The sequence below is a fragment of the Leucopleurus acutus genome (genome assembly GCF_964270905.1).
Source record: "Leucopleurus acutus genome assembly, chromosome: 14".
Classification (NCBI taxonomy): Eukaryota; Metazoa; Chordata; class Mammalia; order Artiodactyla; family Delphinidae; genus Leucopleurus; species Leucopleurus acutus.
Window position 1 is genome coordinate 9,890,773 of NC_139156.1, and position 26,441 is coordinate 9,917,213.

A 26,441-nucleotide genomic window follows, 5' to 3' on the forward strand; every position below is an offset into this window, starting at 1 on the left:
ATTTAAGTCATTTGTGATGAATTTTCCATCAGGCAGAAGAAAAGGAATGATTAACAAAGATCACACCCCTGGGATAAATATGAGGTTATAGCTAACTTCTTATTTCCCTCAGGGGTGTAATTAAACAGACTTTTACCATTAAGGGTTTTAGGCATTGAAAAATGTTTACTGGCAAAAAATAAGAGCTCCAGTTAGAGACATGATCAATCAGAGACAGCTTACTGACTTTATTAAAGCTGTGGATTTGTTGTGAACTGTTTTTTAGCATTTGTTTGACTCAGGGCATATCAACTGAAAAAAGAATGTTGAAAAAAAAACAGCCAGTAATATGTTTCTAAAAGGTCCTAATCCTAAATAATTTTAATTAGGCAAATTTTCATAAAGGGGTACATAGGATATTGCTGACACACTTTAGGTATTCATACTTACGTTTGGTTTTAGCTTGGGAATTTTAACAGAAAAAGAATAAAGAGTTTGAGCTTCTAATCTTGGCTTTACTAATAATTGGCCTTAAGTTGCTAAAACTAGCCCCCATCGCCACCCCATCTTTTAAATATGAAAATGAAACTGGATACTGACTAGGGAGGTCTGAGGCCCTTCTAGTTTTAAAATGATCTGATTCTCTATTTTTAAGGAATATAAGTTGACACAATTTTGTTTAATTCAATAAACATTCAGTAAGTATTTTTTGAGAACTCAGTCCATTGAAAGAATTCCACCAAGTCACAAGAAATGCAAAGAAATGATGTATTCCCAGCTCTTGGGAAACTCCAAGTTGGGATTATGTAGGAGGGAGGGGTATGAGAAGCACAGCCTGTGAACAGACAACTCCAATAGATTGTATTAAGTTCTACGATAGATTTCTCTAGAAACCCAAAAGACACCAACCCTGACCCTCCCAATCTAGATTAGATTTCCCTGTTATACTATCTGATGTGCTTTTTTTCATAGTATTTGCCATACTTTGTAATTATGTTTCCATATGATTATTTCCTTAAATTCATCTCCCCTTCTAGACTAAAAGGTCCCTGAGAACTGAAAATGGCCATGTTACCGTTCACCATGGCATGCCCTGGACCTTAGCATGCAGCCTGGCATGGTTGGCATTTCATAATTACCTGCTAACTGCAGGAATGAGAGCTCAGTTGGTGGTGAGGTCAAGCAGAGTCCAAGGAAAGCTTGCTAAGGAAGCATTTAGTTTCGGTTTCAAATATGCAGTAGTCATTTAGACCAAATTGGAAGTCACCCCAGGTAGGACGGCCTGTGCCTCAATGTGAGTGCCCAGGGTGAGGATGCAGGGGTAAGAGAGTAGACTGACAGCGGGCCTTGTGCCTTAATGCTCAAGATACTTGATGTCTCTAAACCAGGGAGCTTTCACGAGAAGTCTGTGAATCCATGTGCACGATGTGGATACAGACTAATAAACGTGTGAGTATGCTGCCATCATTCTACAAACATACAGGTTCTGTTGTGATTAGTAACATCCAAACTCATTTAAAAGCATTAATGAATTTGTAGTGGGTTTTTATCTTGTGTAATTTCTCACCAAGTGAAACTAATACTACATTATTTTATAAAGGTCTGTGAAATTTTTTTTGCTTTAAAAAGGGTCATCTACTTTACTGTAGATTTGGCGAGCCAGTAAAGCATTTTGAAAACAGAGAATTTACAGAGTCATTTCTCCCTGGTGTCAGTAGCAGGGTGGCTTCAAGAGGGAGAACTTGAAATCAGCCCTTCTCACTGTGCCCAGGTAAGGATGGTTTCACCTTCGATAGTGGCAGAACCAGTGATTCCAAGTGCTGTTTTCCAAGCAATAGCCTAAAAAAGCAAACACCCAAGTTGATTCTTCTTACCAGTATGGTGAAGGCCAAATTTAATATGACTCACATATACGCCTACATGAATATTCATGTGAATCTTTAATCTTTAACAGATATTAAAGAAGCTTTGTTTGTGTTTTACTTTTTTATTTTTCCCTTACATTATTGTCTTTGTCTTCATCTTGCATTCTATCTTTTTTTTTTTTTCCCTTTATCCTTTTCAACTTGTGACCCTTCGGTTTGAAATTAAATTTGTGCTGTAAGTTGACTCCCTGAATCTTTTCTTCACAAGCTTTCTTTGTATTTTCTAGAAGAAAAAAAGATTAACCCAGGGTTTCCAAAATAAAAGCAAAGCTTGTGATTAAAACTGAATTAGAATCTTTATTCTCTATTATTTGCTAATAGTAAAATAAATAGCCCAGTCTTAAGGAAGATTTAAAATAAGTCCTGGAGCCTTTGTGAACTCTTGGATTTTAATTAAAGAAACACAGAATACCATCACTTTCTGTTTGTCAGTGGAAAAAATATGTATTTTTAAATTTTCCAAGCTTGGCCTGGCAGCACATGGAGTACATCTGTGGGCTTTCAGAATTTGGGGAACACAAATGGACTCAGATGTTTAGGCCCTTTGTCTTCACTGGTCTCAGCTCACCTCACCAACTGAGCATGGCACAATCCAAACACAGTTTCTGAAAACAGAGCAGCTCGAGTTCCTTCTCAAGCACTCTCCTGGGGACTGATAAAGTCAATCTCTGTTTATATAACGAAATCAGGGAGCAAGGGGTCTGCTGCAGTACTTTGTGGATGGGATTCCATTGGTGTTGTCTTTCAGGGAAAAGACTGGATTTAATAAGCTCTATTCTTACTCGCTTTCTTTGCAGGTACAGCCCACTCTAATGGATTATTTTGAACTATTTTTGTTTATGTAGTGCTAGAACCTCTCTTTAAGCTATTGGTTTTAGTAAAATCAATAGGTTTATTGTGGAAAAATGGGATACTGATAACAACTTTACCTGATAAAAGACTTAAATGTCTAGTTAATCTTTCTTTCTTTTTTTGTTCAGTGCTGTTGGTGTTCACTGTGTGTGTGTGTGTGTGTGTGTGTATTTAAATAATATTGTCTTTCCAGTGTTCTTACATTTTAATTTAACTTGAACTTTTAAAACAAACTCTGCTGGTTTATCCTCAAGTACTCATGAAATCCTTCCTATTTTTCAAAATATTTATAAGTATTCTTGAGAGTGAAATCTCATAAAGATCTTTGCTTCAGGACCAGAGTTCAAAGGAAAGTCCGTTTGGTTTTAATTTGAAAACTGTAAAAACAGAATACCCTCAAAATGGCAGGGTGAGAATTGGTAACTTCAATTTTATTGCAATCTGCCAAGCCCATCCCCAGATGTTTCCAATTAAAAGCCGAGAATGCTAACTTGGGTGAATGTCATATGAAAGCATTTCTTTACTATTCTGATTTTTTTCTAAGAAAAATAACAGTCTCAAATCCTTTAACTTTAATGAAAGAAATAACTTCTCATCTGCATGTTTTTTAAACTCATACAAAGACAAATGTAATATTCAAAGAGATTTTTCTGTGTCATATGTAGTCCTGAATGCATTGGGGTTCACATATGTCTTTTCAAGGTCCCCCTTAAAAAAAAGCTTTTTGAAAGATAATAAAGCCCTTTAGAAACTAAAGTCATGTATTTCTGGATTTACTATAATCAAAAAGTGGACCTGTTAACATGGGGAATTTGTTTTAAAAGGGGTGTTTAGTAATTTCATTGCTTTCTTCAGGATTGTTACAGGGTATTTTTCATTATAATGTAAATAATAAGTTTTTCTTTTATTTTTGTTCAGTTGTGCATTCCATTGTAAGAAGTACTTCTATAAGAATCTAGATAGGATGAGATAAAAGAAACCAGAATATAATTTTAAAACCATGTGTTTCATAATATTTCTCCAGATAATGCCAGGTTACAGTAGGATCCATTCATGGACTTGAAAGTTACTTTGAACACATCATTCTGTAGTAAAAAGAAAGATACCTACTGGTAATAAATTTGAATTTATGGAAATTGGCATTTGTTCAGAGAGAAGATGGAGTTACTCTTTATGACTAAACTAATGTTAACATTTTGAATGTAAAGCAAAAAATACATTTATTTTTGAAGCTTCCCAAACCATAGACAAGGAGCACATACTGTCTGTAGAGCTGAAACAGTTGTTTCTCATTTCATTTCCCGTTTGGCGAAGTTCTGACAGACATGTATTTGGGAACTCAGTGGGGAGACATGGTCTCTGCAGGTCTTGGGTCTGCCTACATTTGCTGTTGGTAAGTGCCTGATTTTTCTTTCCAAACATGGTGCTGCTCAGAATTTTAGACACACTGCAGAGGACTTCTGAGGAATCTCCAGAGAAAGCTAGTTGTTTTACCTTTGTGTTCTACCAACACCTTGCTTGTGGTCCTTGGTGCCCTTTTCAGAGTTGTGGCCCATGCCGGGCTTCTGTTGCAGCGTCTTGTGCTTCCTTAGCATCTTGTACCCACCAGCCTGCATTTGCCACTGGCTGCGAAAGTCACTGGAGCACAACTGCCTCCCTTCCCCTAGCCGACGGTGAGTGCCTCCCTGGGCTCGTTTCATCTCATCATCCTCCATGCTGAGCGGAGTCCCTGTGCATATTGAACTGTTGTGATTGTTAAGATTTTTTGAAGTTATTTTGAAAATACTTTAAAGAATTGTGAATATTTTTTAATCTAGGTATAGAAAGAGAATGGAAATCAGGAACCTAGCTCTGAGTTCACCGCTACCATTTAATGATCTTATGTTTTATCTGTGCAATAGAAATAATGTCTATCTTCATTACCTTTTTACGTCATTATAAGATTTAACTTGGATGATATGCAAAATCATTATGAGGGCTGTGTTCTTTTTTTTTTTTTTTTTTTTTTGCGGTATGCGGGCCTCTCACTGTTGTGGCCTCTCCCGTTGGGGAAGCACAGGCTCCGGACGCGCAGGCTCAGTGACCATGGCTCACGGGCCCAGCCGCTCCGCGGCATGTGGGATCCTCCCGGACCGGGGCACGAACCCGCGTCCCCTGCATCTGCAGGCAGACTCCCATCCACTGCGCCACCAGGGAAGCCCGAGGGCTGTGTTCTTAACAAACACAGGAAGAACTCATTGTTATTGTCATTACCAACCAAAGTGATATGGCTGAACTCTTGAACAGAGGCCTTTTTTTTTTTTTGAAGAGGCCTTTTCCCAAGTCACATTTTCTCTTCCTTTTCTTAAAATGAAGCTTAATGTGAAAAGCTATACTTTTCTTTAAAGGAAAGTGTATGCCGGTGAAAGAAGGGAAGAAATATTTTCAGCTTTGGGGGGAAAAAAGCCAAATTGACTTGAACTAGTAGTTTCTAACCTTCTTGAGTATGAGAACTCCTTTTTAATTTCAGTAACTCTTATAGATTCTGTGATGATAATGTTCTTATACTTTTAATCCTTTCCCAAAGGTTGAGAACTAGTCTTAGTGAAAATATGGTGGAGGTGCATCATAAATACAAATTTGGCAAATGTTGATTGGTTCGTGTGTACCGTGTTAATGTGCAAAACAAGAGTGTGTTAAAGTAACATGTGCTGTGTTTAGAGAAAGGAGGAGGAAAGGGACGGGCGGCGTGTACTGGATTCATTGTTCATCCAGCTGTTACTTGGAGCAGGTTTGGGGATATACATCAGGGAACAAATCAGACTGAAATCCCTGACGCGTCATTTTAGCTAGGAGTTTTCTATAGATACAGTAAAGAAAGTTAACAAGGATGTTAGAAGTCCTATGGAAGAAAGACAGTAGAGGAGATAGGTGGATTTCATTGAGCAGGTGACAGCTGAGCAAAACCTTAAAGTAGATGACAGAATTAGCCACGGGAATATCCGTAAGACCAGAAGAGAGAACAGTCAGTGAGAAGCCGTGAGGTGGGAGCAGGCCTGAAGTGTTCCAGGACCAGCAGGAACCTGTGTGGCGCCTGTGTGGCCAAGGCGGAATGGTAGAGGAGGAAGATGGTAGAACACAGGCTGGAAAGGTAACGAGCGCCACGTCGCTTAGGGCTCCCTAGGCTGTGACTTGGATCTGGCCTGTGCTCTGCCTCGAACAGGGAGGATGGGAATGCAGACGAATACTCCGTTTTAATGGATTGTCCGTAGATTTAGTGGTTGCTGGGGCTTTCAGGAAGAGGGAATGGCGAGCCACGGCTACTGCCAGTGGGTACAGGGTTTCGTTTTGGGATGATGAAAATGTTATGGAATTAGATAGTGGTCGTGATGACACAACCTTACAAATACCCTAAAAACTACACTTTGAAAGGGTAGATTTTATGGTATGTGAATTACGTATCAATAAAAATGTTGCAAAAAAATTGATTGTCAGGGCTTGATAGAACCTTTTCATTTTTTTTTTTTTTTTTTTTGTGGTACGCGGGCCTCTCACTGCTGTGGCCTCTCCCGTTGCGGAGCAACAGGCTCCGGACGCGCAGGCTCAGCGGCCATGGCTCACGGGCCCAGCCGATCCGCGGCACGTGGGATCTTCCCGGAACGGGGCACGAACCCGTGGCCCCTGCATCGGCAGGCGGACTCTCAACCACTGCGCCACCAGGGAAGCCCACTGGAACCATTTTTTTGCTCTTCTTTCAACTAGTTAATACCGCCTTTGCCTTGGAAAATTTAGATTTCTAACTAGTTATACCTTACCTGAGGGAAAGTCTCCTCGTGTTGTTGGCTGTGTTTTCGTTAGAAGTAAAGGGTGTTAATCTGTTTTAAAATATCTCTGCTGAAATTGTTAATGACTGTGAAATCAAATCTTTCTAGATACCCTTTTATATGCTCTTTGGCTACCTGTGTTCACTGTTATTCAGTAAGATATGACAGTGAGGTGTTTTTAACCTCTGGCTATCAAATGAATGTAATTTTTAGGCCAAAATTCTTATATTTTGCTAAACTAAGCTATTCTACATATAATTTATTTTGTGATTCTTTAGTAGTGTAGAAAATTAGATCAGCATGGTAAGATGTTCTTCAAATTATGGTCTAGAGCATGGAAGTGAAAAGAATGCCAATTCATTCCATTGACCAAAAACCAAAATTGTATGCTCTGCTCTTCCAGAAGAAGCAGTTATTTTTAATAGAAATGGATCAGGACATGTATTTAGCTAGGTTTTTTTCCCCCTAGTGTTTTAGATTTAACTTCTGCATTTCCTCAAATTTTAATCTGTGACAGCCTAGTAAAGTTGATTGAAATATTATGACTATATTTTAATTTTTTCTTCTTTTCCCCGTGGGGGAGGTGTAGTATAATTTGTGTTTTACAAGTAGTCTAAGTAGTCTTCTTTAAAGAAAATAAAATCATTGAATACTACAGTTGTACTCTGAGTAGAATATTCACTCTTGTATGGCAGCTCAAAATATAGAGGCACTTTGTTTTCCACTTCTAAAACAGTGCCAGTTTGTAAACAGCTCCAGAAGTTACAACAGGTGGTGAAGTTATAGATCACAGAGTTTGCTGAACTTACTTCTCTTTGAGGACTTTGACTTGGGTAGTTACACCTCACCAGAAGTGTTTGATGAAACACATGCATTTCCTCCTCTACATTTAGGCTTTTTAGAAGACAGCTTGTACCTTTTCCAGGCATCTTGTCTTGAACTACATTATCCTCTCCTGTGGCCTCCCCTCTTGAAATAGGTGTCCTTGCTTGGTAAAACTTGCCTCTGGTGCCCTCCTTGTTGAGTGGGCTTCTTGGGGACAGCGTGGGGGGAATCTAGAGTTCATCTTCTAACATGTAGATCAAATTGAAAGAAAGTTCTGAACAATTGTAAGATAAGCCCTGTCAGACCAATCACATTTTCAAAATTTTGAATACTTTAGAAATCTGTGGTAACTCAGATTTCTTCTTATTTACAAAAAGTCAGCACCCTAGGAGAGAACTAATCTGCTTTTACCTCATTGTTCCAACATGAATGAATGTACTTAGAGGTTGATTAAATATTTTTCCTTCTGACCATGGGAAAGTATGTCCAAATCCTTAAGTAATTACATTCTTAATACAGACCTTTCTCATTTTCTTAGCTGGAAAGGCAGGGCAGCTTTCAAGCCTCTGCATTTTTCATTTGTGTGATGGCAACTTTAAATTGAACTGCAAGTAGTTCGGTCACTTAACTCTCTACCAGCTAAGCTTAGAAAGCGTAACATTTCAAAGTGGTTTATTTCATAAAACTCCTTGCATTCTTTGATGGCTTGAGACAATATTTAAAGCACTGAAATAAGCCTGTACTGAGGAGAAAAATAATGTTTTAACCTAATCTAAAATTTGATTTTGGATGATCAGAAGTTAAAATGTGTACATGTATGGTTTTTCAGTGAGATAACCTGAGTATTTAAAGAGTTAACAGTAAAATATTAAGTACTGCCTTAAAAGAACATTGTGAAAATTTAGGAACTTTGGACAGTTGTGCATGATCACACTTAATATATTCTTATGTGTGCTTTATCTTTCTCCAGGTCAGTCACTCCCAGTAGACTGTGAATTGTCTAGAGACGTGCATTTGTTCATCTTTTTCTCCCAGCACCTAGTGCCTGTCGCATAGTGAGGAGTCATTTAATGTTCATTGACTGAGTATTTTTTATTGTCAGCATCATTGTTAAATCCAGGCCCTGGATTCAGGTGGCTGCTAATGAATCAGAATGTCTGCATGGAATGTATCTGTTTTTATCTTAAGAGACTCATAGTTGATGGCTGATTTCCCCCCTCCTTCCCAAAATTTGGTCTGTGCATCTTAGCCAGTCAGCATTTAGTTCTATCTTAAATTAGAAAATGATGTCGTTTATACGTTTTGGGTTTTATTTTGTTTTTTCTTGTTTTTTTTTTAACTTAAGATGATATGTTTCCCTTTTACTAGACATTCTTGGGATTCTCTTCTTTTATATGCTGCCATCACAATAGACAAGATACACCATCCATTTTTATTAGTTTCCTTATTCATATTGGTAATCTTTTTGTATTAAATGCAGAATCATAGAATAATTAAGCAAGAAGAACCAGAAAATTCTGCAGATGAAGAGCAATAAGGGGGGTTTAGCTCTACCAGATATTTTATTAAAATATAATATAAAGCTTTAATATTTAAACCTATATGGCACTGGTACATGATTACACGGACAGAAGAGTAACAGAATAAATAGAAAGTCCAGAAAGAGATCTAAATATATTTGGAAATTTAGTAAGTTATCAAAAAGACATTTTAAATTTTAAATCAGTGGGGAAAATGATAATTGTTTAAAAAATGATGTTGAAGCCACTTGGTAAACATCTGAAAGAAATTAGGTTGGATCCTTTTCTTCTACCTTACACCAGAATAAATTCCAGATGGAGCATAAATGTAAATGCAAAATTGTGAAACCATAAAAGTACTAGAAAAAAACCATGAAAATGTTTTTATAATCTTGGAGTGAAAGTGACCTTTTTAGTTATATTACAAAGCCCAGATGCCATTTTAAAAAATGATAAATTTGACCATTTACCAGATTTCTACATGGTAAAAGAGCATGGCACACACAGTCGAAAGACAGACAAACTAGGAAAGTACAACATACTTTACAAACTAAGGGTTAATTTCCTTAATATATAAAGCATTTTCCAATTACCAGGACCATAAATCTAACAACAAAATGGGCCAACTTTATAGAAAAAAAAATGCAAATTTCTTTAAACATATGGAAAGATACATAGTGCAAATTAAAACCACAATGAAATGCCATTTCTCAGATTGGCAGAGATGGAAAGTTTTGATAGTACACTGTCGATAAGAATGTGGGCTAAGTAGCACTTGCATACATAACATTGCCGATGGAAATATAAAACGGCCCAACTTCAGTGGAAAACAGTTTTGTGCTATAAAACTTAAAACCCTTGTACCCAGCAATTCCAGTCCAAGGAGTTTACCCTAGACATATGCACAAATGATGTGTATACAAGAATATTTATCACAAATGGTTATGCCATTTTAAACCAACACAAGTTCTAGATGGTCCAGATCCTTGCCAGAACGTGTTTATTCGTCTTCTAAATTTTAGCCATTCTAGTGGGTATTCGGTGGTATCCTATTATAGTTTTAGGTTGCATTTCTGGTAACTGATGTTGGGTTTCTTAGGTATTCGTATATCTTTGGCAAAATTTTTAAGTCTTTTGCCTTCTAAAAAATTTGGATTGTTCTTACTATTGAGTTGTTAGATTCTTCATATGTTTTGGATACAAGTATGTTGTCTAATACAACAGGTTTTCTTAATATTTTCCCCAATCTTTGGCTTGCCTATTTATTTTCTTAGTAAGTTTTTGAAGACAGTGTAATTTTGATGAAGTCCAATTCATCAATTTTTTCTTTTATGGTTAATGCTTTTTGTGTTCTAAGAAATCTTTGTATACTCCAATGTCAAGAAAATTTACTCCTTTTTTTTCCCCTAGAAGTTTTATTTCTTTAGCTTGTATATTTAGCTTCCGCCACTCCCATTAGATTCTCAAAATAGTCCATAACCAAAAAGGAAAAAAAAAAAAAAAAGATTCAGAACCACTGCTTTAGACTGCTATCTAGTGTTCAGATTTGTTAATGTAGACAGCACCGCATCATACTGTCTCTTTTCCCAATAAAATACTTCCTGCATTAATGGAGAGAATGACATTGCTTTTGAGAAGGTAGATATCAGTGGAATAACTGGCTTTATTACACCTCCTAAGTAAATTATTAATTCATTTCTAAATAACCCTGTGCTTCGAATTTTAATATTAGATGAGTGTGTGGCCCACCTAGACCTGCCCCTTCTAGGTGACCTTTATTGCTCTAGGACAGTAAGGCATCAGCAATGCCGTGAACACTGCAGGAAGATCAGAGTCAGAGACCTGAGTTCTGGTCTTCATACTTTCATGCCTTCTGTCTCAGGCAGCAAGCATTCCCGTTTCATCTAGAATAAAGTCCAAAACATGATATCTGAAGCTGATCCCCAACCTACCTTTTCATTTCTGCAGTGCTCTGCTATTTCACGTTCCCCAGAGTTATCTTGTACTAGGCCCAACTCTGCATCTTTGTTTATGCTGTAGTCTTCGTCTAGATTGTTCTCATTCCTTTTCAGCCTGCCCCAGACTTAGCCAGTGAATCTGTTCCCGTTAAAACTCCATATCCTCCTTGAACTCTTCTGCCAACCTCTTGAAAGGAATTGATTTGTTTTCATGTGTTTTATGTACAGTCTCTCCATTAGCTTACAGATTTCTGAATGTTTTGAATGCTGGGAGGGTGTGGTGTTCATTTTAAACCTAAGTGATGCTTTACCAGTTGCTCACACATGGTAGGCTGGTTATAGAGCACCTTTCTGATATGAAGCCGTGTAACAGTGCTAAGCCCTTAAGCAGCGGTATTCGTTGTCATGGGGTTTGCACTAGATAGTGTTTTTCAATCTCTGAGCTTGTGACCCATTTGCTATTTATGAAAGCAATTTTGGTGTTAAATAGTCCAAGAGCATCATTTTAAAAAAATGAAGTAGAGTAGAAAAGAAAGGATTACATAACATGGGTAAGCATTCTATAGTAAAAGATTTGTTTCTAGTTTTATATTTGCATATAGGTTTACTAGGTTGTAATGCAAAATGTATTTCTTACTATGGGTTGTAGGTTAAAAAAATTGAAAACTAATGTTTAGATTTAACCTCTATGATGAATTTTGAATTTTAAAATTTAGAGAAATGTGGAATTTTAATTAACTGATATGTCTAAAAATTTTCACTAAGTGATTTCACATAATTTGCACTATCCTCTGTTAATTGGCTACCAAATTACCCTTAGGTGAATGATTTTTTTCTTCAGTATCTGTTGTATAGTCTTTGTTTTATATTTGGGGTACATGATGGGGTTATAAATACATAAATCATTTTTCCTAAAATAGAGTGTTTGAAGAAACTTTAGAGGATTATTATCACAGATATTTCCCTGAAATTTTTGTAATTTAAAATTTTTTTTCTTTCTTTACATTTATCAGTCTAGATTGCTCATGGAAGCATGTTGACCAGACAGTACTTTTTAGTACATTAGAATGGAAAGAATATTATCAGCTGAGCTGACAAATTTAAAAAATTTTGACTAAGGATAGTGAAATTCCATTTTGGAAAGTGTTTATTTCATATATAAATTATAATGCTGTCAAATGTGAAATTTCACTGTGTTATTAACTGGCACTTAAGAGACAACTTGAATTTGAAACTGGGTATTCTTAGCAATCAGCTCAGCAAGAATCATATGTTGAATATTTCTTCCAAAAGAAAGTAGAAACTCAGATCTTCCGAATGAGCACAGGCATCCCAAATGGTGATACATTTGTTTGAGAGCCTTTTGATCAAATGCGCATTCTTGAGCTGGGAAAGCAGTTACTAATAGGGTTGTTTAGTATTTACAGTAAAGCTGTTTCTGGTTGACTTCATTTAACTTTGTGATTAAAACTTTTCCCGGAATTGTGGAGTCTAGTAACTAGGAAGTTACTGTGTTAGTAATGCCTGTGCCTTTTTTCTTCGCTTCTCCTTAGGGTCAGTATAGACCGTCTGATTTGCTGTGTCCTGAGACATACGTTTGGGTACCCATTGAGCAGTGCCTGCCTTCACTTGAGAACTCCAAGTACTGCCGTTTCAACCAGGACCCAGAAGCAGGTATGTTTGGAGCAGAGCTTGGCCGGAAATCATTGGCTTTGTTTCAGAATCTGCTTGCGTGGTTGTGACCCTTAACAGGGTCTGGTAGCTTTTTATATATTGTGGAGTGTGCGTGAGTACCTGCGCACGGACATGCGTGTGTTTGTCGGATAGAAGGAGACGCTGCGTGTGCATACACACACAACACTCACGCACACAACACTCACAGTCATGGTTTTGCAAATAAATGCTGAAGCCTCATGTGCTTGTGCTACTTACTGACACAGCTCCTTCCGTTTGGTTAGTTTTCGCATGCTTTGAGGGCTCACGCTGTTCTCCATTACTTTTACAACTATCACAGTGCATGAAAATTGTTCACTGGATCATTTAGCCAACGTAAAGAAGATAGAAGTATCGACCACTTGGACCAGATAAAGTTGTGGAATGGTTTCGCGAGGGCCAGCCGGCTGTGATGGGTTTTGTGATGATACTTCCTTGACTTCTTGCATCCCTGGTGCTTCTTCTTTTCTGTCCTTTCTTCTATCTCCTGCCCAGAATAGCCCCAGCCATATTTTATCTCTTATTATTCTCCTTTGGATACTGTGCACTGGTAGCAGGTACAGACACTAAAAGTATAGCCCTGGAGCCAGACTTCCTGCATTCAGACCCTGACTCCATCATCAGCTGGTAAACTGGGTCCCCTCCGGCAGTTTAATAATCTCTCTGGCCTCAGGTTCCTGGCCTTCAAAATAGAGATAATAATAAGACCTTTCATATTGAGCTATAATGAGGATTAAAATAAAACAAACACATTGAGAATAGCCCCCTCTTATCGTGGTGTTGGTGATTGTTCGGCAGGTTAGGGGGCTGCATCCCATGTATGCCACAGGTTTCTTCTGCATTTGCCTTTATGTGCCCTGATCCCTCTCTCCTAGGAAGCATGCAGATCTGTTGCCCTCCCTGTCATCTGAGTACCACTCACCGTTTATAGCAGTTCTCCTCTGCACGGCCCTCCCCACCCTCACCGTGTTCGCTGTGGCTTTGCTCGTCAGGCGCAAGTCCTAATGCTCTCCTGCCCTGTGATGAGTTGCATTAAGTTGTACCGCATGTCTTCCCCCAGGCTGAAGTTCCTGGGTGTTTCCGTGGATGCTTTTTGACCTTTCTATCTTCACAGCCCACCAAAGGAGATGCCCAATGCATAAATTCTTAAGAACACAAACATTTTCCTACTAGCCACCTGTGGTTTAGGCTAACTTTAGGAAAAAGAAGGAAAGAGGAATGGAAAGGTCAGGGGAAAGGAAGAAAGTAAATGGACAAATCAAATAGGAAGACAAAGAGGACGAGGAAAGAAATGCAGTTATTTCTTCTGTTCTAAGATGTGCATTTTTTTTTTTTTCACAAATCAGGTTTTCTTTCATTAAAAAATTGGTTCATGTACCTTTGTATTTTGTTATCTCCTGGAAAGGCTGTTATGAAATCAAGAGTGGGCACTTCTTACACATGATGATACCTTAGAATCTGATGAAGAGTGGCCATAGGGGCCCATGTGCCAGGCACCTCGAGGTTAGCTCCAGGTTTTCTAGATATTTGGGTTTCGTAGAGCAGCCAAAGCTTTGCATTCCTGTACCTTAAATTACTGATCAGAGTTTCATTCTAAGTTCTACCTCATTAATTAAATAGATTTGTTGCTTAAAAACAAACGTATTGAATTTGTCAGTTAGTTTTGGAGTCAGGCTCAAAAGGCAATAGTATTTTAGAGGAAAGCATATACGGTTGACCCTTGAACAACTTGGGGGTTAGGCGCCAACCCTCCACTGAAAATCCATGTATAGTCGACTTAGAGTTGGCCCTTTGTACCTGCAGCCTCAGATTCAACCAACCCTGGATCGTGTAGTGCTGTAGTATTTCCTATTGAAAAAATCCGAATGTAAGTGGACTTAATGCAGTTCACCCGGGTTGTTCAAGGTCAACTGTACTTAACCACTCTATCCTCTCAAAAGAATTTTTCCCTTTATCTTTTCTCAAGGTCAGGTCAGAGCCAGTCCCTGTGGTGAAAATTGTTGAACATCTTAGTACATTGTTTGATGTTCACATGTAAAAATTTGTCTTTATAAGTTCCTTCCAACTGAATAATAATATGATCTCAAATTGGTTCCGACTCCCAAACTTATGACACAATTTCACCTTCCCTTTTTCCCTCTTGATCTATTTTCTTTAAAATAGATCTGCTTCTCTTCTTGCGTATACTTGGAGATTAAAACAGTCACAGGAAAAAAAAAATAATAAAAGTCACAGGCTCTCCCTGTTTTATGAAGTTGAAAAGGTGACTGCATGATTTCCATGTACTAAATGGACATTCAAGTAAAGATTCATTCATGTTAATACATTTTGAATTCATTTTCCAAAGTAAGCACTAATGAGCATTTCATGGCAAAGAAAATTTAGTCTCATACCTGCAGGTTTTGTCCAGGACGTACAACACCCTGGTGAGTGAGGAATATACAGCCTGTTCATTTCCTGTAATCTAAGTTCCATTTCTTATGACAGTAGCTTTAGCTCTTAATATTCATTGTTTAGGATTCACTTACAAAAGCCAGAGGAGTTAATTTCTTTGATAATAGTGCTTCCAAGCAAATGAAGGTCCTTTTCCATATGCTGGATCGTTGGAACTTCGAGGAGGACACCATACAGTTTTATCAGTATTGAATATCACAGTCCAGAAACTATTTGAAATCACACTTACATCCTGTGGTTTTAGGAAATTAAAATGCAGTTACATGCTGGAATGCATTGGGCATGCTGTGAAACATGGTCATTTGAGTTTCAAATGGCAATCTGTGAGAAACTGCTCTCTTCTCTGGGGCCAGTTTTACTCTTACATGACCCAAACTCTGACTTAGAAAATACAGAGCTTAATATGGGCAATATTGTTAGTCGGCATGGTGCTTTTTTCACTAAATCTTGTTTCTCCTTTCAGCTGTTCAGTAGTTAAATTTCTCTGCAAAAGGCACAGCTGATCACCATGGGTGTCGGTAAAACAGACTTTGGTTACAAGGTGCATCAGTGGCCCTTGCAGGAAAAATCACATTTTCCCCCTGTCCTGAATTGCTGAGAACGTCTGGAAATCCTATTCTTCCCTGCCTTCAACCCATCCCCCGCAACCCCACATATTTTGGGGATTCGGGTTCTATGGTTGTTTGCTCAGCTAAAAAGTCTGCCTCACAATAAAAAGCTATTGTTTTTACTGCTGTACAGTACCATGGGGGGAGGGGCTGGCAAACTAAAGTAATTCGGAAAATTTTAAAGAGATTCTTTTGTTCATAAATAGGTCTTTTGTTTTTCAATTCAGGACCTCTGCCTGCTCTAAATAAAGGATTTCAAAAGTTCCTCAAATGATTAAGTAAACGTGTGCTAGTTTGCTTTTTAAATTGATGTTTAGATATGTATAGATTTCAAAAATTCTGCATCACAGCTACATTGTACTTTTTTGGATTAAATTATTTTTAAAAATATTTACTGGAAACACTAGTAGAAAATTTGTTCAAATGCATAAAACCGCTACTAAGAAGGAAATGAAAATGATTCACATTCTCGTGGTACAGCAGTAAAATCATTGTTAATTTTTTTATGCTCTCCTGATCTTTTTTTCCTGTGCATATAGCTGTGTGAATTTTGTAAGAAACAAAACAAGAAATCATGCTTCACACTTTTGTTATCGTTCTTAATACTTTGTGTGGCTTCTTAGTTTTAGTAAAGTAAAAACTACTTGACCACTAATTTGGTCAGTCATTCAGCAACAAATGCCACTACTTATGTGATGGTATCTAATACAGATATTTTACAAACATAAGATTTACAAGAGTTTTACAAGGGTAAACCGAATGTTTTGGAGTTGGTTTTATAGCCGTGATAAACTATGATTTGATTTGACCCTTAATGTTGCACAATATTGTACTGCCAACTAAAAATTGGCATTTGCCGTCTGCCTCTATAAGGATTAAGTCACAAACGTCTGTAGCTGCTGACCTTCCACACATCCTGAAAGGAGTTCAGGGTGGAGATCAGGAATGAGGCCCTCTGTGCTCTGGGGAAAACTGGCAGAACAGGGCTTCGGAGAGAGATTTTCAGGAGAAGGTTTTATGAGCCTATGTCTTCCACCTCCTCAGATCTAGAAAAGCACTAAGATCATGAACGGAGACATCTGCTCCTCGTGACCAGCAGCGGCCTTCTGCTGAGACGTGCGCTTGACTGCACGCACCCCCTTCACCAAAATCCTATGTAACACTGACCTTCCCCCCACCCCTTCGGAGCAGTTCCTCAGAGCTCTCTGAGAGGCTGTCTCCCGGGCTGTAGTCCTCATTTTGCCCCAGATAAAACTTCACTCACAACTCTCACGTTGTGCGTTTTTTTTCAGTCGACAGTACTATTTTTGTTGGTAGTAAAATCCTTTTGGTTCCAGTTTTACAAAATATTAAAACTTTGTTAAGCATATGGTATTTCCCAAGCGCCATTCTGTGTTTTCCCCTATGTTACCTCAGTTTATCCTCAGAACATAATTGAATGCTTCATCATTGACCCCTCAGATATTATTTATTGCAAAAATAATAGCTAATAATGGCTTTTAATCATAAATGTAAACTAATTTTAATTTAAATATTGCTCTATAATATTTTTATGGATACTTTTATACTCAGAGGAGATACTCAGAGGAGATAATTAGAATAAGTTTTATTTCTATTTCTACTTATAGAAGTATACATTTTACCACAGATTAGTCTAGATTTCACTCTCTCTTTTCTGTACATACCTTGAAATATTTGCAAGTAATTTCTTAATTTGTCTATAATATAACTAAGTCATAAATTATTAAGGTATTGAATTTTAATTTACTATTTAAAAAACAGCACCTAATTTTGGTTTAGTGCTTTATGTACTTAGCCCAGGTTAGAGAATTTCTAGGACACCTAAAATCTTGCCAGCAGCTGCCGAAAATCTAAACTAGTGTAAGATGGTTTTTCCTACTTTGGTCCCCATCCCTCAAAACTCCGAGCCTCCGAACTGTGTTATTTTATGTTGTTTCATTTGCCTCTTTTCTTCTCTCTTTATTCCGTCCTTCTTTTTTGCTGGCATGGTTCCCTGGCATTTTTTCTATACTTCTGCAGTTTCTGTCATACATGCCCACAGAAAAACCAAGTCCCACTCTGACTGTGCCTTTGTGTGTGAAATAACCAGGTTCAGAAAGAGCTCTGGCCTATATTGGCTTGCTTGGTTTCTCCAAGCCTGGTAGCACGTCCCTCAAGAAAGGATGTACGTCAGCTATAATATCATCTTAATCACTGGGAAACAGTGCCTGATGAGAAAGCAAATTTACCGAAACTCCCTAAGGCCCCTAACAATGTGCTGCAGTGATAACTTACAGTTAAGTGGACAGTGGCCTTCTGAATTATTTTAGATGTAGAATTAAGTTGTTGTTCTTTTAATTCTTCTCGGGGTAAAAATTGTTTCAAGTCTAGATTTGAGGTTGACCTACCCATTTGAAGTTGCGAAATGAATAATGTTGATTGTTGGATACTTAATAAACGTAAATTCTTTGTTGCCAGTAAAGATGGTGCTATTGGATATAGCCAGCTGGAGATAGAATTAACATGTAGCCTACTGCGTGTCATAAAGAAACCAGGCATCAAACCAAGAAAATATCTTTGGAAACTTGGCTCTTATATTTGGTGAATCGGAAGAATGTGGGTTTTTTTTTTTAAGATTTTTTAAAAAATAAATTTATTTATTTATTTATTGCTGCGTTGGGTCTTTGTTGCGGTGCATGGGGTTCTCGTTGCGGTGGCTTTTCTTGTGTTGTGCAGAGCATAGGCTCTAGGCCTGTGGGCTCAGTAGTTGTGGCTCGCAGTCTCTAGAGCACAGGGGTCAGTAGTTGTGGCGCACGGGCTTAGTTGCTCCGCAGCATGTGAGATCTTCCCGGACCAGGGCTTGAACCTGTGTCCCCTGCATTGGCAGGCGGATTCTTAACCACTGCGCCACCAGGGAAGCCCTGAAGAATGTGTTTTGATATGGAAAATGTAGAAAGTTCCAGTCTCTTAATTTTTTCAATTTACCCCCTATCCACTTAAAAATACCACTTTATTATATTATTACTATATTTTCCCACTCACCTACTTTTCAAAGATATACTTTTTTAATCCAAATGTTATAGCGTAGTGCTAATATGACTCCTGGTTTAAAAATCAGAAGCTAGGGCTTCCCTGGTGGCGCAGTGGTTGAGAGTCCGCCTGCCGATGCAGGGGACACGGGTTCGTGCCCCGGTCCGGGAGGATCTCACGTGCCGCGGAGCGGTTGGGCCCGTGGGCCGTGGCCGCTGAGCCTGCGCGTCCGGAGCCTGTGCTCCGCAACGAGAGATGCCACAACAGTGAGAGGCCTGCTTACTAAAAAAAAAAAAAAAAAAAAATCAGAAGCTAGATTTCCCTAGTTTGCATGGTCTTTTAATGAGGACACTACGGAGCAAGACAAGAAGTCCTTCCTACAGTGTTTATGCGTAAGAGTGAAGCAGTGTAATGTTTTAATATTTGCGTTTTCTATTAAGAAATGTGAAGCCAAGACTCATTAAGGTAAACTTCAACAGTTGTAAATGACTGTTGTCATTTTTAAAGGGTGTTTTAAAAAAGCCAGTCTTACAGAGAAATTTTTAAAAATACTGTTTTACAGATCTTTACCATCCAGTCTTTGCGCAATAAGGCATGTATGTGTGAGCAGTAAGCCAGAGGCAGACTGAAATACCACTGAAAAGTTTTGAAAAGCAGACTGAAGATTTCCATTTAGCTATTCAAGAAATATTTCTCTGATCTTTCTTTTTGCTTATGAAATAGAAACAATTTTTTAAGTAATTCCTTTTACAGTCATTCACCCAGTTTTCAATGTAATTAATCCTATAATAAATAATAAAAATGATTCCAGCATCACGATAGCAGGCTCAGAATTATCGTGATGCTTCAAAACATGTCTATAAATGCTAGTTCTGCCTGGTTCTAACGTGTGACATCTTGCTGTGCTACTTTCTTTGTTTCAGTGAAAACTGACATTTCTGATGTCACGAAGGGGTTGTCCAAAGTATCAGTTAAAGGATAAAAGTAAAGCCCACACCTGCTGTTTAAGTGCTGGATGAACTGTGATATTCTGTTGAATATGAGACATCATCAATTTTAAGTTCTTTATTTTAGGTACCACTAAGAAAAAATGTTGCCAAGTAGACTATGACTCCCTAAGTTGTAAGATACATTTGGGTTTCAGAAACGTCAGCCACGTAAAAATGTGAATCTTAACATAGAGGAAGCGGGCTTCGGTCTGTGCCCTGTAATAGCTGGCAAGGCTGTGCAGTGTTGAGGAGACTTGCTTTTATGTGTTAGAGAGCTTTGTGGCATCTCACTTCTAGGCCTTAAATATGTTATAGGTGGAGTGTGCACTTAACGTATCAGAGTTGGAAGACATTGATTTCAAATGCTTTTATATGCAAATCAGATTACTGTCGCTGATGATAGTAATAGAGTTCTTTGAATACTCTGATCTAGGTAGTTTAGAAAATTTGGTGAAGACATGTAACTACTTTACAAGGATATTTTATTGTAATAAAAGTGAAACCTTTCTACTACCCCAAATCATCAAAATTCTATAAGCATTGTCCATCTCCATACATTCTGGATTAAAACAAATTAAAAAAAATTTTTTTAAACTTTGTCTGATGTTGGAAGGCAGCAGTAAAAGTAGAGAATTTTAAAACTGCTTAGCCAATAAATTTAGTGATCTCTGACAATTGGTGGAATGCTTAAAGATTAAATAAGTAAAGAAGGGGCAAAAGATGATATCCCAGGATGTCATCAAGCTTGTCATCAGCCCTAAAATAATTTGCAGTTGACTGAACATTTTCCCACCTTGTGAATTATCAGTAAATATTCTGTATTTTGGAGTCTGCATCACTTGATATTCAATACAGTGCCTGTTACCTATTGGAGAAACTGACCCAAAGACAAATGTAACAACCTGAAGGTTTCCAAAATCATTCACACCCAACTTCAGTGTAAGAATGGAGCCTCTGCATCTGCTTGCAAGGTATTCTTAAACTGTTTAGATTCTGTTTTGTGGATGTTAATATTCATTCTCTCTGCAGAAAAATAAGCAAGCTGTAACATGAACGTATGAAAAAGTCTGTTTATTTTATGAGTGGTCTTCTGTGTGATGCTGGCAAAATGTTTTTAATATAAACATGGAAACTTGGGTAGAATTCCTGTTCTTGTAAGAAATGTATTTTCCTAGCTGCCATTCATTTGAAATAGACATCATAGGGGAGACTTGACTTGTTCATGCTTCTGTGGAGTGTTCACTAATAATAAAATGAAATTTGTCTGTAAATAGGAAGGACAATGTTGACAGTAGGGAAAGAATTAAGTTACCTGCTTTACTAACCCCTAGCAAAATAAGAAAGCAAGAATAAAAATCTGAGCACTTCTAATGCTAAAGAGACTGTCTTAGCCTGGTTTCTTTCTGGAAGCAGATCCTGAAACATGGGGTTGCATTCAGATGATTTATTTGAGAAATTGTCTTGGGGAACAGGAGTGGGGGACTGGGGAGAGTGAACTAGGGGAGGGGGAAAAGAATAGAAGGATGTGTTATTGTGTGAGCTACCACTTTAAGGACTGGATTTCAGTCCTTTTGAGAGACCTTCTGGTGGGTGTCTCAGAGTTGGCCACCCAAGGGACCAAAGGAAGAAGTACTTGTCCACTGGCTTCCTCTCCACTGGCCAGTGGTTGTCTCATTGGGTGTTAATGCCACTGCACTTTCACTTTGTATCTGTACATTTGCAGAGCAGACTCCTATGGGCACTGCAGGCTGTTGCCTCTGAAAGGCAGGAAGCAAGAGAGACAGACCTTGCCAATCTGTCCTGATAGAACTGTACTTCATAGTTGTAGCATGAGTTGGAAGTGAGGCCAAGGGGATATAAGAGGCAATCCCAAGAGGTTTCTAATATAGGAAAGGTATAGAATGAGGTGGCATGTCCCTGATGTCAGTTGACCATGTCAGTTGCATTAGGGCAGATAGAGTAAGGACCGCAAACGTGAGAAAGTAGTGGACTCTTTTAAAAAAGACAAAAGCTGGCTTAATTTTAAATAGAGGAGCCAACGCAAGAATTAGAAACCTAAATTCGAAGTCATAAATTCGTTCATTCAACAAGTATTAAGCCAGGCATTGTGCTTTATGATGGGATGTAAATTACTCATCCTGGTCTCAGGGAATTTAGCAAAGGACACTCTGACAATTTCTGTAAAATGTGATAAGTAGCATATTGGGGGTAATAGAAGATGCAATTAATTCACATAGGAGGGTCCTCAACCCAGATTTGGGCAGGGCATGGGAGGGCAGGGAACACTTGTTGGATGAAGTGATCTAAGTTAGAATTTAAAGGGACAGAATTCAGAGCTCTAGGCAGAGAAGACTTATTCAGAAGGTCTGGGGAGCAGAGAGCACTGCTAGAGTTTAGCGTGGGCCTGGGCTCGGAGCGGGGAGATGTAGCTGGCCAATGCAGGACTTTGTAAATCATTGTGCGGAGTTCAGCTTTTTCTTCCGAAAGCACTGGAAGGCCATGAAAGGGTTTTAAGCGCTGAGTGACATCAGCAGATTGTCATTTCTACTCCACATGTGGAGAACGAATGGGACTTAGTTAAGACTGGAGGTAGGAAGACCAATTAGGAGGGTTTTGCATACAGTTCTCTAAGCAGAAGATGATGGTGGCCTGGACTAGGTTGGAAACAATTGGGAACAGAGAGGGAGTGAAAGGATAGTAAAGCTATTCCGGAGGTGGGGTCCACAGGACTGGCTGGTTAATTGTGTATGGCAGTGGGGGAGAGAGAGTTGTCAAGAGAGTTTTATGGGTTCTGACAGGAACTGAGTTAATGCTGACTTCATTTCTGAAATGAGGAACGTGGAAGAGGAGCAGATTTTTTGGAGAAGGAAAAGAATAGTAAGTTCTGCTTTGGACCTGTTGACTTAAAGGTGTTAGAAGACATCCAGTAGAGGTGTTGGGAGGCGCCACTGTCCCTTTTCCTCACTGTTGCTATCAGAAGATTAAAAATTTTTTTAAATAAATTTATTATTTTTAAAATTTATTTATTTTTGGCAGCATTGGGTCTTCGTTGCTGGGCGTGGGCTTTCTCTGGTTGCAGTGCGCGGGCTTCTCATTGCGGTGGCTTCTCTTGTTGCAGAGCACAGGCTCTAGGCGCGCGGGCTCCAGTAGTTGTGGTGCGCGGGATCAGTAGTTGCGGGTCATGGGCTCTAGAGCGCAGGCTCAGTAGTTGTGGAGCATGGGCTAATTTGCTCCGCGGCATGTGGGATCTTCCCGGACCAGGGACCCGTGTCCCCTGCATTGGCAAGTGGATTCTTAACCACTGCACCACCGTGGAAGTCCCCAGAAGATTAAAATTCAGTTTTAGTTTTAGGTGAAGCCAAGTAGTTTCAGGTAGTGAACTCTCCACTCTAGGCCACTGCTAGAAATGCACTTTACATTGTGATATAATACACATTTCCTGGAATACCTGTGTACACGCACGTGCTCCCCCCCCACACACACACAGCTGAAACAAAAATATGCTGAACAATACTCACCGTTACTCAAATAATGCACTCTAGCGTTTTTGAATTTGTTGTAGTTTTTTTTTTTTTTTTTTTTTTTTTTAAGAAATGCTGTTCAGGGCTTCCCTGGTGGCGCAGTGGTTGAGAGTCTGCCTGCCGGTGCAGGGGACACGGGTTCGTGCCCCGGTCTGGGAGGATCCCACATGCCGCGGAGCGGCTGGGCCCATGAGCCATGGCTGCTGAGCCTGCGCGTCCGGAGCCTGTGCTCCGCAACGGGAGAGGCCACCACAGTGAGAGGCCCGCGTACCAGAAAAAAAAAAAAAAAGAAATGCTGTTCACAGTCGATTACATTGATTTCCTAACCATAAATACCACCCACAATCTGAAAAACACTAGTCTGGGAGAACTAAGAGATGAGGGGGCCTGGATTGTCACTCCAGCTTTTCTACTTCTTCTGTTTTTGGTGGAAGTAGTAGTGGTAAGCAGTGACTGGTATGGTTAATATTTCCTGGTCCAAGCACTGTGCTAAATGCTTGTCATGTATCATCTTCCTTCATCCTCACAACGCCTCTCTTGCTCTTCCCCCTAAATCAGTATTCATTAGGCAAACAGCTGGTTAGAGTCAGAAAGGGGTCAGGATGGGGAGCACGTATTAGAATGTTCCTGTCACTGGAAAGACCTGTATAAATGACTAACTAGACATCTCACGGTTGTAGTTAACGGGAGGCCTCTGCTTAGTGGTGGATATTGTCTGTACATATTGGGTACATCCAGCCCATTGCCCTAAAAGCCGAGGTTGGACCAGGGAATGTGCCAACACAAGCGAGTTACTGTCCTGAAAGACCGTATTTGAGTGCCCAGTTACAACCCTGCACAGCTTCAGCGGAGGGTTTCCAGATCAGATATTTGGAGTCTGTATGGTGAAATTCAAGTGTTAGAAATAATGGGCTCACTCATTAAAAGACTGAGGAAAGTTTTGGCCCTAGGCAAGGACTATATAGGCAAGGGAAAAAGAAAATAGTACAAGTTTAAAGCCTTTTTTTTTTTTTTTTTTTTTTTTGCGGGACGCGGACCTCTCACTGCTGTGGCCTCTCCCGCCACGGAGCCCAGGCTCCGGACGCGCAGGCTCAGCGGCCATGGCTCACGGGCCCAGCCACTCCACGGCACGTGGGATCCTCCCAGACCGGGGCACGAACCCATGTCCCCTGCATCGGCAGGCGGACTCTCAACCACTGCGCCACCAGGAAAGCCCTAAAGCCATTTTTATTTAATTGTAGCTGTACCTCTCTGGGCTTTCCTTGTCTGTTGCTAACAGGCCTCTTCTCTGTTTCTTAATTCTAGTGATATCAATAACTAAGATATCAATTTTTCTCATGGTTTTCATTTTGTGTTTTATTCTTAGGTATATACACATACATGAGCTTTGGGTAAGAAATGTCACTTGTTTATTGATGGGTGACAGGTTGTTTTTTTTCCCTCCTCTCCTCTGTTACAGTAGATTTAGACTTAGGACTGTAGCACAGATTTTTACATTCTTATAAAGGAGTCTTCTGTTAATCTTGGTCAATATTTTAATATTTTTATATTTTACTGGGGTCTAATTTTGTAATTTTATTGATCAAGTATTCCAAAGATTATTAACTGAAAACTGTGCGGAACTAAACAAAATTCTATTCTGTGGTACCACACAATAATACCATTGTTTATCACATATGTTTTAGCAAGCTACACAGTCATATGCCTTATTTTTAAAATAACTTTTCACTTTTCTTTTATTTGTAATGTAACAATCTTTGTTTACCAAATGTCTGGATTTTCCAGACGCGTCTGCCTTTTGAGAAAGATGTGACCTTATAGGCTTGACTCCTTGGACAAACTCTGGACTGAAATACTATGCATGACGATTTTATTACACAGTCAAAGATGCTTTTTAAAAAATATTTTACTCTAAATAAACATTTGAATATGCTAGGGAAAATTTAAATAAAGACAGTTTGTGTTTTCTTCTCTCAATTCCTTTTTAGCTCACTGTGTCAAGTTGCATGGTTAATGTCTTCGCAGACCACAGCAGTCATTTAATGCGGTAGTCTGAGCCTTAATGTCCAGAACTCTGAGTTCTAATTTCACAATTAGATCTAAGTTAAGTTCCCTTCTTAAAGAAGAAAGTCTCTCTCTTCCGAAGAGTAGGTTGTGAAGTGTGACAATGCTTATGAGAGAATGTAATGAAAGTGCTTCAAAGAGCTGTGAAATAACACTTGTGCTATTTAAACTTTCTCATCAGCATTTTTCTCACCTGCCATCTGTCCCAGCCTTATCAATCCAAAGCAAATTATTGCTCTTATGGGAGCTTTGATCTTCATTTTAAAGTAATGCCAGGTAGTTCCTCCACGCTCTGAATAAAACCAAAGAAAATTTTTCCAGGTTAATAAGTTAGAGGGTATGGGGGGGGAAAGAAAGGATTAGATACTGTGATATACTGACTAAATGTAAATCAGTTATGTTTGAGCTAGTTTACTAAATTTGCAATATCCTTGTCCTTTAAAATAATGAATAATGTTTTCAGAAAAAGTCTAGTGATTATAAATTGAATTATATTTTTAATATCTCTTTAAAAAAACACCCTATTGTTATATCCATTTTGTGAATCCTTTGATAATACAAAGGCTCTTTGCAGTGCAGTTAGTCACCATGTTATATTGTCATTTTAAAAATTAGGATTTTTGAAAATGTTTCCTTAAAGCACTTAAACTGCATTCAAGAAGGCAAGTAAAAGCAGAAGGGACCATTTAGTTTATTTGTACTTTTTGAATTTGCCACTGGTGCTAGAGTTTGTTTTGAGAGATAGTCCTGTCTTTAAACTACAAACTGCAGCTGTTTCTTTTGTAACTATTTAAATCTGAAACTGATTTAAGACTTATGAAGAAGTACTTGGATTATAGGAAGAGTTCTTAAAAATTTATTTTAAACTTCAAGAAACTAGAATTTACTTTAGAAAGTCTCAACTTTTAGGGACTTGTGACTGTGTGTGTAGCTGAGCAACGTGAAGACAAGACTTCATGTCTTGTCAGAATCTGTGTCTGTGTCAGAATCTGTCAGAGCTGAGGGGGACACAGGAAAGGGGCCCAGGAGTGGCCTGAAACAAAACGGCGTTTCTTCTCATGCTCCTGCCGTCCAGAGGTTTTCTCTATTGATGGTAGAATTTTGCCATAACTGACTTCGGCTGCTGGTTAGCTTGCTTATTTAATGACAAGAAAGGAGTTTTAATGTTCTTATTATATATAGCACCCCCTCCACCTTTTC

At 38.8% G+C, this 26,441-nt stretch overlaps 1 protein-coding gene across 8 annotated transcripts in view; it reads left to right on the forward strand.

Annotated features, from left to right (window-relative positions):
* Positions 1-26,441, forward strand: part of ATE1 (arginyltransferase 1) — a gene marked incomplete at its 5' end in the record, with an annotated part of 157,354 nt that overhangs the window by 105,125 nt on the left and 25,788 nt on the right. For all 8 annotated transcript variants that reach the window (XM_082854734.1, XM_082854738.1, XM_082854739.1 and 5 more), the window contains one exon: positions 12,416-12,536. In XM_082854734.1, coding sequence (XP_082710860.1) covers positions 12,416-12,536 — 121 coding nt within the window. The remainder of the gene's footprint in view (positions 1-12,415; positions 12,537-26,441) is intronic.